General features: G+C 43.0%; 1 protein-coding gene and 1 pseudogene across 1 annotated transcript; both read left to right on the forward strand.

The window, feature by feature from the left end:
* Nucleotides 1-2,485: 2,485 nt before the first annotated feature.
* Nucleotides 2,486-11,333, forward strand: NUDT19 (nudix hydrolase 19). Its single transcript, XM_037516365.2, has 3 exons — nt 2,486-3,178; nt 9,411-9,618; nt 10,796-11,333. Exons 1-3 carry the CDS (start codon nt 2,486-2,488, stop codon nt 10,999-11,001), a joined length of 1,107 nt encoding a protein of 368 aa, XP_037372262.1. The 3' UTR covers nt 11,002-11,333.
* On the forward strand, nt 3,575-3,672 carry LOC119250573 (U2 spliceosomal RNA; annotated as a pseudogene).
* Nucleotides 11,334-13,220: the final 1,887 nt, after the last annotated feature.

Below are 13,220 nucleotides of genomic sequence, written 5' to 3' on the forward strand. Positions count from 1 at the left end.
CTCTCCCAGCCCAAGCTTTTATTAAAGATATGAGCAAAGGAACAAGAAAATAGTGTGCAATTGTGATTATGCTTATACAGATTAATAAGCTACTGCTGAATACAAGTTTTCCTGGCTAGTAGGGAACATGCACACAAGCCAGCACGTCCTCAGAAAACAGAAGTCAATTCTTAGAAGTTTGCAGAACTTCTAAGATCCTGGAACTCTGTATGCAGAGTAAACAGGTATTCTCCAAAAACTCTAGCTGCCTTTAGGCAGCAGGCTCCCAACAGGTCCTGCGTAAAACTGGCATGGCAGTGTGTGCATTTCTGGAGGCTGCTGTGTTGGAGAAGATCCACTTTGCTATGCACTCCAGGCATGGTCATCTCACTCAGGATGAGCCTTTGGAAAAAGTAGATGATACGGAAATAAACATTTATACCTACAAAATGTAATATTGTTCTATACTGAAGAGCAGTATGTCATGGTACTTAACCAGTTAGTAGTTTCCCATCTGTATATGGCAAGTTATTTCCAATTTATAGGATTTTGTAAAGATTATAGAGCTAATTCTCACAAAGTTCCTAGTGCCTCACACACAGCAGATGCTTAGTAATTACTAATATTTTCATACCTAGCATTATCTCCCAAGCTAGAATCTTAACTTCTTGCTTTCCCTTATTCTGTATAGTCAACCAATTACCACATTACATCCAGTCTTCTCCTTAAATACTCTCTAAATCACTCCCTTTGCTCCACTCTCCACAGCCACGCTCCTGGCTTAGGCCCTCATTATTTCTTGTTTAGCACCTTCGGGTGGGCCTCCAGTCCAGTCCCATCCAATGGAGTCACCACATTGCTGGCAATATTACTTTTCTAGGCTCCCCATGCCTAACAGGACTGCACTCACCTGCACAGTCCAGGATGGTTAAAAACACAGGCTTCAATGTGTCAACCCCAACTCAGTAAGATTCTGAACTGACTGTCTCAGAACAGAGTCGCATGCAGTCAGGAAGAAGTCCAGGGAGGGGCCCAACTGAGATTCTGCAAATGCAGGACCCATGAAAATTGGCAGATCATCCCACTGGACAACAGCCCTCCCTTTGTTTTTCTCTGTATGTGGCTATTTTTGTTTTGGGGATGCAGTCAGTACACAGGGATTTGCACCTTTAGAAAATGATACTAACAAAAATCAGCCAAAATACTAGCAGTGCCATGTGTGTCTTCACCCCCAGGAAATGACCCATAACGCATGATATGCAAATGAGACCAAAAGTAGTCTGTATCTCATCCAAAAACATAGGTATGTGTGATAAATCCCAAGGGCTATTGTGGGAGTTGTTGGCAACTGATGAGGGACTGTAAAAGAGAAAACCCAGATTTAAACAGGCCTTTCTTAAAAAACAGTAATATTTCTTTTGGAGAAGGGAGTATTACAGCCACTAAGAATGTCGGTGGAGGCCTCCCTGGTGGCGCAAGGGGTTGAGGACAGCACTGTGGGGCTCTCTGCAGCCTCTGCAGCATGAATTCAACCCCCGGCCAGGTAGCTACTATCCACATGGCCATGGCGCAGCGGACCTTTCCTGACTCGCCCGCTGCTCCCCTCAGCAGAGAACTTTGGTCAAGCTGCCTGTTATGTTCCCTGCTCTGTCTCTGGTGAATCCTCTCACCTCCCACACTTCTGGCCTGTACCCCAGTTGTTGTAATCATAAATAAATAAATCATTTTTTTTAAGATTTATTTATTTATTTATACAAGCACTGGGTACAGTCAGAAGCGCGGGAGGGTCAGAGGATTCACCAGAGCCAGAGTGGGGAGCAGAGCAGGCAGGGGGACCGAGGTACACTGCTGAGGGGAGCAGCTGCCCAGACAATAAAAAGGGTCCAGAATACATGATCATGACGTCTGGGGGACTCAAGGTGGACCTTTCACACGCGGCTGTGCAGTGGGAAACATATAATTTGGCAGCTCGTTCCCACACGAGTTTCTCACTGGTGGGGTTTAAGAGAATCTGGAAAGGTCAGCCACGCCCATTGGGCCGCCCCCCTGCCAAAGTAAACACACCTACTTGTCGACCCGATTTAAGGGATTAAGTCCTAGCTCTCGGGGTTTGGTGGGGTAGGTGTCACGACGGCTGGTGAAAACACGGCATCGTAGTTTTACCTTGGCCGGTCACGTGCGCCGCCAAGCCTCCCTGAGCTGGGTCAGAGCGTCCCGGGTGGGTATAATGCCACCCTCCTTAGGGGCGGCCGCGACTATCCATCCCGCGCGGGCGGCGCCGACGGTCCCGGTCCCGCGAGAGCGCCGGGCTGGGAGGAGGGCTCGCCGTGCTCCTCCCCCTGGCAGGGTTCACCCGGCGCCCAGCCTACACCGGGCCGGGAGTTCGCCCTCCATGACCGGCCTCCGTCCTCACGCCCGGACGACCTCAGCGGGCGGCAGTTTCAGCGTCCAGGCGCTCCTGGCCGGCCCGAACCCGGGGCCCGGAAGCCGCGCGCCGCCGACCGCCATGAGCGGCTCCCTGCGGCCGGGTTCCAGCAGCTGGCGGCGGGCGGCCACCCTGATGCTGGCGGCCGGCTGGACGCGCCCGAGCCCGGCCGCGGCGTCGCCGCCCGACGAGGGCTTCCGGGTGCTGCTGCTGCAGCGCTCCTCGCGCCAAGGCTTCATGCCCGGGGCGCACGTCTTCCCGGGGGGCGTGCTGGACGCGGCCGACCGCTCGGCCGAATGGCTGCGCCTCTTCGCGCCGAACCACCGGCCGCCGCGCTTCGGCCTGGGCCCGTCGCCGCCCTCGCGCGCCGCCTTCCCGGTGCTGCCCGACGTCGCCGACGGGGACCCCGCGGCGCTGCCCGATGACGTCGCCTTTCGTATCTGCGCCATCCGCGAGACCTTCGAGGAGGCGGGCCTGCTGCTGCTGCGGCCCAGAGACTCCCCGCCCGCCGCGCCCGTGCTGGGCCGCCCCCTCGAGCAGACGCCGGGCCTGGAAGCCTGGCGCGCCCGCGTCCGCGAGGACCCGCGCCACTTCCTGCACCTGTGCGCCGACCTTGACTGCACGCCCGACATCTGGGCCCTGCACGATTGGAGCTCTTGGCTCACGCCCTTCACACGCTTGGGCCTCCGCCGCTTCGACACTGCCTTCTACCTGTGCTGCCTGCAGCAGCCTCCCCCGGTCTACCCAGACGCGGCCGAGGTGGTGGGCTGCCAGGTAGGGCGTCCTCACCGCGGCCGCGGAGTAGGGCATCACGGGAGCCCCAGAATGAGGACCGCGGCTGGTGGCCAAGGCCCATCAGGGTCCTCTGAATACAACAAACCTAGAGAGACTAGTTCACATCCTCAGGGTCATACAAAGTGGGTGGGCATGGGAACCAGGGGGGTCAAGGACCGCACGTTGGTGAAGTCCACCCTGCTTTCCTTGGCTCCTTGGCTTCTTGGCTTTACAGCCCCAGAGCCATTGGCATGTCTTCTCCCTTGATTGCCCCAGCGGTCCCCTACGGAGATTCCTGGTGACTGCGGAGCCTGATCAGGTGCTGCTTCTGGTTCAAGCACTTCAGACCCAACCTCGTTTCATCCCTACAGCCATTTATTTGTCTTTCCTCTTCGAATTGCTTCTTGGCCTTTTGGCTAAGATCAACTGTAGTATCTTTCCTTTTCGAATATACTGTGTATGATTTAAACTTTTTGAATTTATCAAGACCTGCTTGATGGCCACAAACATATCTTGGAGAATTTTCTCGAAAAAAGAATGTGTATGGAGTGCTTGTGAAAATACTTTTGAGGTTAAACTCGTTGATAATGTCTTTCAGGTCTTTATGTCCTTTACTTGTTCCATGAAATACTGAGAGAGGAATGCTGGAATCGTCAGTGAATTACTGGATTTATCTTTTTCTCTTCATTTTTATCAGATTTTTTGCTCATGTATTTTGAAGCTCCCTTGTAAAGTGCTGTGCATACATGTAGGACTGTTAAAGATTTGAAGGATTGACCTTTTCATTATTAGGAAATAACCTTTAACTCTGATATTATGAATTATGAAACCTGAAGTTTACTCTGATACTAGTATAGTCATATTAGTCTAGCAATGGGGTAGTGTATTTTTCCCATCCTTCACTTTAACTTGTCTTTTTTTTTTTTTTTAAGAGGCATGTTTTATTTATTTATTTGTTTGTTTGTTTGTTTGTTTGTTTTGTTTATACATGCACTGGGTACAGTCAGAAGCGCGGGAGGGTGAGAGAATTCACCAGAGCCAGAGCGGGGAGCAGAGCAGGCAGAAGGACCGAAGTACACTGCTGAGGGGAGCAATGGGCGGCAGGAGAGGTCTGCGCGCCATGTGGGACCCTCGCCGGTGGCGGGGGATTGAACTGGCGCTGCAGAGGCTGCGGGCAGCTTCGCAGCCCAGCGCTCAACCGCTGCACCACCTGGGAGGCCCTTTAACTTGTCTTTTAACGTGTGTTTCTTTGTAGGCAGCAACATAGTCTTTCTTTTTTTTTTATCCAGTGACAATTTCTGCCTTTTAATTGTATTTAGATAATTTATATTTAATGTTATTGATTAGATCAGATTAAAATCCACCATCTTTCTATTGGTTTTTCAATCTGTCCCATTTGTTCTCCCACTTTTTCTTTTCCTGAATTCTTTTAGCTTATTTGCACAAGCCCTGTTTTATCTCCATTGTTGACTTGCACTTCTTTGTGGTTGCTCTAGAGTTTGCAATTTTTTTACACTTCATATATATAGTTAGAACTTTATAATAACAAAGTTCCACTTCTCTGTGCCTCTCTCCCCCATTTTATGATATTGTTTCCATACCTTTGACTTTTATTTCTGTTAGAAACTCTAGAATACCAGAACCATGAAAATGAGGGGGGAAATGTCTTTTATGTTTCCTTACATATACACATACTATCTTATCAGTCTTTATTCCATTATACAGATTTATAGATTTAAATCTGTAGATTTGTATCTTTCTGCCTAAAAAACTTAATAGTGCTTGCATGTCACATCTTCTGACTGTGAAAATATTGGCTGAAAAATATTTTGTTTTGATTTATCTTTTGAAAGTTATTTTGGCTGGGTATAGAATTCTAGGATAACAGTAATGAAAGGTGTTTTGTTATTTGCATAATTGTCCATTAGGAAGTCTGCTTTTAACTCTTTGTTCCTCTCTATAAAATTTGGGGGGTGGGGGTTGGTGTGTATGGCTACTTTAGATATTTCCTCTTCATTGTTGGTGTTTGGCAATTTGATTATGATACACGTGGTTTCTTCTTTATTTCTTCAAACATTTTTCACCTTTCCCTAGTTTTGGACTACAAGGTAACATTCCATGGGTTCATTTTTTAAATATTTTTTTCGTCTCTGTGCTTTATTTTGAATAGATTCTATTGCTATTTTTAAGTTTTTCCTCTCCAAAATAAAATGCAATCTACTGTAAATACCATCCAGTGTAATTTGCATTTCAGGTATTTTTATCTCTACAAGTTCCTTCCGTCTAGTTCTTTTTTTTTTTTTTTTTACATAAAAGATTGATTTGGGCCTCCCCAGTGGTGCAGCGGTTGAGCGCTGGGTTGAGAAGCTGCCCGTAGCCTCTGCAGTGCCGGTTCAATCCCCGGCCACCAGGTGAGGATCCCACACAATGCGCAGACCTCTCCTGCCGTGCCCGCTGCTCCCCTCAGCATTGTATTTCGTCAGTCTGTCTGTTCTGCTCCCCGCTCTGACTCTGGTGAAGTCTCTCACCCTCCCATGCTTCTGACTGTACCCAGTGCTTGTATAAATAAAAAGATCAATCTTTAAAAAAAAAAAGATTGATTTATACAAGCATTGGGTACAGTCAGAAGCGTGGGAGGGTGAGAGAATTCACCAGAACCAGAGCGGGGAACAGAAGAGGCAGACTGATGAAATACACTGCTGAGGGGAGCATCAGGTGGGGCAGGAGAGGTCTGTGTGCCATGTGGGACCCTTGCTGGCGGCTGGGGATCGAACTGGTGCTGCAGAGGCTGCGGGTAGCTTCGCAGCCCAGCGCTCAACCACTGCGCCACCGGGGAGGCCCTCCATCTAGTTATTTTTTAACATTTTCTGTTTCTCTCATGTTTTCTTTATATCTTTGAGCCAATGTAACAGATTTATAATACTATACCAGGTTTTAATGGATTTTCATATTGTCATAATTTCAATGTCATTTCATAATTTCTGGGCCTGTTTCTGTTGACTGATTTTTCATCTCACTATGAGTCACATTTTCCTGGTTTGTCATAGGTCTTGAAATTTTGATTAGATGTTAAGTATTGTGATTTTATGTTGATTATTACACTTTATTATATTCCTTTAAAGAATATTAGACTTTTCCTGGTGGAAAGTTGAGTTACTGCAAATTAACTTGATGCTTTTGAGTTTAAGGGTTTAGAGCAGGTGTATAGTAGTTTTCATTGTAGGAGTAATTCATTTTTTTAAATCTTCCTTTTTTTAAATTTTTTTTCTATTAAAGATTTATTTTTTATTTATACAAGCACTGGGCACAGTCAGAAGTGCGGGAGGGTGAGAGAATTCACCAGAGCCAGAGTGGGGAGCAGAGCAGGCAGACTGAAGTACACTGCTGAAGGGAGCAGCGGGCGGCAGGAGAGGTCTGTGCGCCATGTGGGACCCTCCCTCTGGTGGCCGGGGAGCAGCTGGGGATCGAACTGGCACTGTAGAGGCTGCAGGCAGCTTCGCAAGCAGCGCCACTGGGGAGGCCCAATATTTTCTATTTTTAGATAAAAATTTTTTCTTACATTGTTTTAGTCCCCACAGTTCTCCTGCCACCATATCACCTATGAACCATCACCATATTCCCTTGTGTTCATCCCTCCCCAGTTTTGCTCTCTCCTCCCCCTCTGCTGTATGCCTCAGTTCTATGGTCAGCTTGTTTGTTTTGACTTTTTCTTGACCTTTCGGTTGGCTTCTCCATATTCCACCTATAAGTAAGTTCATCCAGTATTTATCTTTTTCTTTCTAGGACATATTTAGCTGCTGTGTGGCCATCCTGGGGTCTACTGAATATCACTTATATTTACCATGATACTCTCCACTATTGTTGGAGGAAATTAGAAAAATTCCTGTCCCTAGATGAGCCCTGGAAATTGTTAGTCTTGAAGTCCCAGGTTATTGTTCTTTTCTCAGGAATCACTGTTTTCCGGTGTCACATAGTTTCACCTCTTGATGTATATAAATTAGTGTTTAGCAAAGACTGAAGGGCACCCTCTACAGATTATATTCTCAGGTATACTGCCTTCCAAATTCTAGCCTGTATGGGCCATCCCAAACTCTGATCTGTGTCTCCTCAACTCAGTAAAAACCCTAGACTCTGATTAGGTTCTCCTTTCTTGTGCTTCAGCCTGGGAATTACCTTGAGACAGAAAGCCTGGGTAATAGTTGGACTCACTTCATTTTCCCTTTCTCACAAATTCTACATTTTCAGTGTCTGATAAAGGTAATGTTACAGATTTTGTCCACCTCTCTGTTGTTTATATTGTGATGGAAGATGGTAATTATAGTTCTTCAGGCTGAAAGAGGAGGTTCCAGTAAAAAATTCTTAAACTCTTCTACATTAGTGGTTTCAACTGGGAATATGCCCATCCCAACCCTGAATATATTTGGCAATGTCTGGATATACTTTTGGTTGTCAAAATTGGGGGCTACCTAGCCTGGGTAGATCCCAGGGATGCTGCTAAGCAACCTTCAGTGCATAGGACAACCTCTCACAACAAAGTATTGTTTGCCTAAAGTGTTTATATATCAAGGTGTGGAAACAGGAAATTTAGAGTGGTCACCACCATCCCAACCCCTTGCAAAGTCTGAAACTCAGAATTTCTAGAGGAGCTTCTCATCTATGAGAGTATGTGGGATTATCCTAAAGACTGAGAATATTTATGTAATGTATTTAGAGCAGTGCTTTATAGGCAATGAGTAATTGATACATGATAAATTATTTTCACTGATGATCTAGACTAATCTGGACAGGTTGAAATAAGTGGGTTGGAATCTGTCACTTAACTCTTTATCTTATTCCTATCACTCAACTCACATAGAATTGAGCAAGCAGAATGCTATGGAAAAAATTTATGGATTGTGTGGTCCTTTTGAGACCAGAGCTCTGTTTCTCAAAATGCAGCCTTTGCCTACTTCAGAATAATCTGAGATACTTGTTAAACATAAATTGCTTAACACATAGATTAAAGTTTTAGCAGGTTTATCAGTGGATGTTTAAGCACATATAATCTTGTTTGTGACCTTCAGCCTATGGCCCATCTAAGGCAGAGGTAAATTTTAACTCTCTGGGTTTGGGAATGGGTATTGGTTTCCTCCAATTTAAGAGTGGGTTTTTAATAGACCAGTGAAAGAAAGACCTTTTGGGATTATTTCATATTCATTGAATCAGCTGTTTTTATCAAACTGTATATGGAAGGCAGGCTTAGAAAGGAGCACAGGTCACAGCAGTGAGGACACTTAAGTTATTGATAAATGGGTAAATACTGTCTGGTGATACCCTGCAGTTACTACATATACCTCTGTGATTATAGTCTGCCCTTTGATCTCCCAGAAAGTTCCTATTACCCCTGTGCTTTTACCCATATTGTTGACATGTGACACAGATCACACTGTATTTTGCTTATTAAAGACCTCAGAGAGCCTTAGTCTGTCTTGTCTATCACCACATTCTTATGACCTCACCAAGACACTCATTTATGAAAGGAGCAAATGGGCACCAAATTCTCAATCTCCTGCCATGAGTTTACATTTCAGCATCTTCCTTCGGAGTGACCAGCACTATCTTGACTTCTTAGCATCTCCTTCCTTTATGCTGAACAGTTCTCACAGGCCAACCCTTGCAGATCTCTCCTGTTTCTCTAGATCAGTATCCCAATAAATCAGCCTCTTTTTTTTTTTAATTTTTTTTATTTAATTTTTTTTATAGAGTCATGTTTTATTTATTTATTTGTGTGTTTGATGGTTTGTTTATACATGCACTGAGTACAGTCAGAAGCATGGGAGGGTGAGAGAATTCACCAGAGCCAGAGCAGGGAACAGAGCAGGCAGAAGGACCGAAGTACACTGCTAAGGGGAGCAGCGGGCGGCAGGAGAGGTCTGCGCGCCATGTGGGACCCTCCTCCAGTGGCTGGGGAGCAGCTGGGGATCGAACTGGCGCTGCAGAGGCTGCGGGCAGCTTCACAACCCAGCGCTCAACTGCTGCGCCACCGGGGAGGCCCTAAATCAGCCTCCTTAAGGGAATCAACTCATCCAATCTTTCTACCCAATTTTTTCACGTTATCTCAGAGGAATATAGCAAGGTACACTATGAATTAATTTTATATCTTTAATTAGTCCTTAGGTATTGTTCTAACAGTCTCAAATCTTGCATTGTCTATGGAATAAACCTTAGAAAATCCTATCTTTTTCTTCCACAGTGGTCATCTCCATCAGAGGCAGTGGAAAGTTTCATATCAAAAGAAATTTGGTTGGCCCCGCCACAATTCTATGAAATAAGAAGACTTGAAAATTTTGCCTCTTTCTCTGACTTGCACGAATTTTGTTTGAATCAGGCATTGGAAGGGGTGCAAAGATTTCTGCCGATCACATTATTAACAGCTGATGGGATGGTCCAGCTTTTACCAGGTAAATCGCTAAAGCATGATGCTTGTGTCAGTATTCACATTTAACTTTTTAATTATTCACATTTAAGGAACTGTATGGCAGTATTGTCTAACACCAAGACATGAGTTACAGTCTGTGTTTTATACTCTAAGACAGTATTAATTAAATAAAGTCAAAACATATAAAGTATCCATGGTATTTTTATAAAGAGTTCTGAATAAATCACTATAAATAATATGCATGTACATATGTAAATATAGTTCTTAAACTGACAGATTTCTTTCTCACATTATCTTGCTTTTTTACATTTTAATTTTGAATTATGAGAGCATGTAAATTGTTAAGTTATTTGAATTAGGGAGTTTGTAGGTGGTCTGTTTTAGGGTGAGCACAGGATGGAGCATTTGTGACAACTTGGAGTGGACTTTGTGACCTATCTTACTTCATAGCTACCTGTCTTCATTCTCAGTGATATTTGTCACTCAGCCTATGGATAGAAAGTTTAGCAGTTTTGATGTATAAATGATAATTCTTCCAATGTAATCTTAAAATTATTGGAGCAGCCCTTAATGAAACATCAAAAATTAGATGGGTATGATGATTTATGTTTACATTGACTATGTTACAGTCATGAACTAGAAGAAAAGTTGCAGATTGTGATGAAAACAATACTGGTCCTCAATATTATGTGCCCAAAGAAATTCTTTTTTTTTTTAAAGATTTATTTATTTTTATACAAGAACCGGGGTACAGGCCAGATGCACAGGAGGGTGAGAGGATTCACCAGAGACAGAGGGGAACAGAACAGGCAGAATGACCGAAATACAGTGCTGAGGAGAGCAGTGGGCGAGACAGGAGAGGTTTGCTTCACCATGTGGGATGCTTACCAGCATCGAAGCTGCGCTGCAGAGGCTGTGGACAGCTTCACAGTGAGGTGCTCAGCCGCCTGCACCACCAGGGAGGCCCGCCAAAGAAATTCTTGACTGAGAGTATAACAAAGGGGGGAGGGAGCTTATTAAAAACAAAAACAAAAAAAGAAATGTAAGCTCATAAAGTTAGATTATTTAATGTAAAGTTAGGGTTATTAACTGGGTTAGTTTCAAATCCATGAAATAGAAAATAAAGACTGATTTGTATATTGCTAATATATTGGAATGTTTTATAAAGTAATGCTTTATGGAATTAAAATATTTTTCAGGAGACGAGCTGTACTTAGAAGACTCAAAGTTTTTAGAAGAACTTATATCCACTGAAAAAAAGAATGAAGAAATCATGAAAGCAGGCAAAAAATTTCACCGATTAGTGATATACAGTCGCCATCTTTATGGCATCTATGTGACTGTTCAGTCAAAGTATAAACATGTTTATCCCAAGAACTACATAGTAAATAAGAGCCAACTATAGACAACTGCTTTGTCAGGCAGCCTACTTGAAGTCTTCCTAATAAATAATGAAGATAGACTGGACTTTTGTGAAACTTAAGGTATTTTGTGCCTATAAAAGTTATAGTACAGTCTTTCATCTTTCAAGTGCACTTTCATATCAAGAGTTCTCTTGCTTATTTTATTCTTTAAACCTTAGAATATGCCACAAGTATAAAGTATTAATGATCTTGTTACCACTCTCCCCCAAAAATTCAGTGTTCCCACTATTGTTTCATTATCTCAAAAGTTTAAATAAAATGACCTGCTATTATCTTTTTTTTTTTTTTCTTATTAGACAGCCATTTAATTTCACCTACTATATTTTTTCAATTCTCTAATTTCCATTTAGTCTTTTGATACACTAGTTATTAAACATTTTTATTTTATTGGTAGATCTTCTTGACCTTCTCAATACAGCGTTATGTTTTGTTGCCACTTGCCTACTTTGACTATGTCCTTAAGTGTCTTTATCTTAGGACACACATCTCTATTCTGTCTGAGACACGCCCTTTTTTAATTCTTTTTTTTTTTTAAATATTAAATTTTATTTTTATATTCCCCCATACAATTGCAAACGCCCCATTCTGACCCCAATCCTTCCCCTCCCGCCCCCCACCCCCAAAAAGTGTCTCTGGTTCATAGTTTTTTGTTGATTTTGATTTTCACTTTCTTATATTCATTTTCCTGGTCCCTTATTTAAGTTTTCTAGATTCCTGCTATGAGTGAGACCATCCGGTATTTTTCTTTTTCTTTTTGGCTTATTTCGCTGAGCATGATCCCTTCCAGTGCCATCCATGTTGCTGCAAATTGCATGTGTTTATCTTTTTTGAATGCTGAGTAATATTCCATGGTATATATGTACCACATCTTCTTGATCCAGTCATCTATTTTTGGGCATTTGGGTTGTTTCCAAAGCTTAGCTATTGTAAACAGTGCTGCTATAAACATAGGAGTGCAGGTGCTCTTTGGAATTGATGTTTCTGTGTCCTTTGGGTAAATACCTAGGAGTGGAATTGCTGGATCATATGGAAGCTCTATGTTTAGTAGGTCCAGAAATCTCCACACAGCTCTCCATAATGGTTGGACCAGTTTGCACTCCCACCAACAGTGCACAAGAGTTCCTTTTTCTCCACATCCTCGCCAACATTTGTTGTTGCTAGTTTTTTTAATATGTGCCATTCTCACTGGTGTGAGATGGTATCTCATGGTAGTTTTGATTTGCATTTCCCTGATTACAAGTGATGTTGAACATTTTTTCATATGTCTGTTGGCCATTTGCATTTCCTCTTCAGAGAAGTTTCTTTTTAGCTCTTCTGCCCATTTTTTGACTGGATTATTTTCTTTGTTGTTGCTGAGTCTCATCAGCTCTTTGCAGATTTTTGTGATCAGTCCTTTATCATTAGTGTTGGGTGCAAAAATGTTCTCCCAGTTGGTGGGGTTTCTCTTTGTTTTTGTTATTGTCTCTTTTGCTGTGCAGAAGCTCTTTAATTTGATGTAGTCCTAGCTGTTTATCTTTCTCTTCACTATCACTGCTTTGGGTGATGTGTCTGTAAAGATGTCTTTGATGTGCAAATCCCGTAGTGTTTCGCCTATATTTCCTTCTATGTATTTTATGGTTTCAGGTCTTATGTCTAGTTCTTTAATCCATTTTGAGTTGATTTTTGTGTATGGTGTGAGGTAGTGGTCAAGCTTCATTCTTTTGCATGTAGCGACCCAGTTTTCCCAGCACCATTTATTGAACAAACTTTCTTTGCTCCAATGCATAGTCTTTGCTCCTTTGTCAAAGATTAGTTGACCATAAATCTGTGGGTTTATTTCTGGATTTTCTATTCGATTCCATTGGTCTGTATGTCTGTTCTTGTTCCAATACCATGCAGTTTTGATGATTATGGCTTTGTAGTATAGTTTGAAGTCTGGGAGTTTGATGCCTCCATTTCCTTCTTTTTTTTTCAGTAGAGCTTTGGCTATTCGGGGTTTTTGGTGATTCCATATGAATTTCATCAATAATTGTTCTATTTCTTTGAAGAATGCCATTGAGATTTTGATTGGAATAGCATTGAATCTGTATATTGCTTTTGGTAGGATGGCCATTTTAATAATGTTTATTCTTCCAATCCATGAGCAGGGGATGTCTTTCCGTTTCTTTGTGTCTTCTTCTATTTCTTTTAACAGTGTTTTATAGTTTTCTTTGTATAGGTC

Source organism: Talpa occidentalis, unplaced genomic scaffold (assembly GCF_014898055.3).
Source record: "Talpa occidentalis isolate TD23 unplaced genomic scaffold, MPIMG_talOcc4v2.1 talOcc4.17, whole genome shotgun sequence".
Lineage (NCBI taxonomy): Eukaryota > Metazoa > Chordata > Mammalia > Eulipotyphla > Talpidae > Talpa > Talpa occidentalis.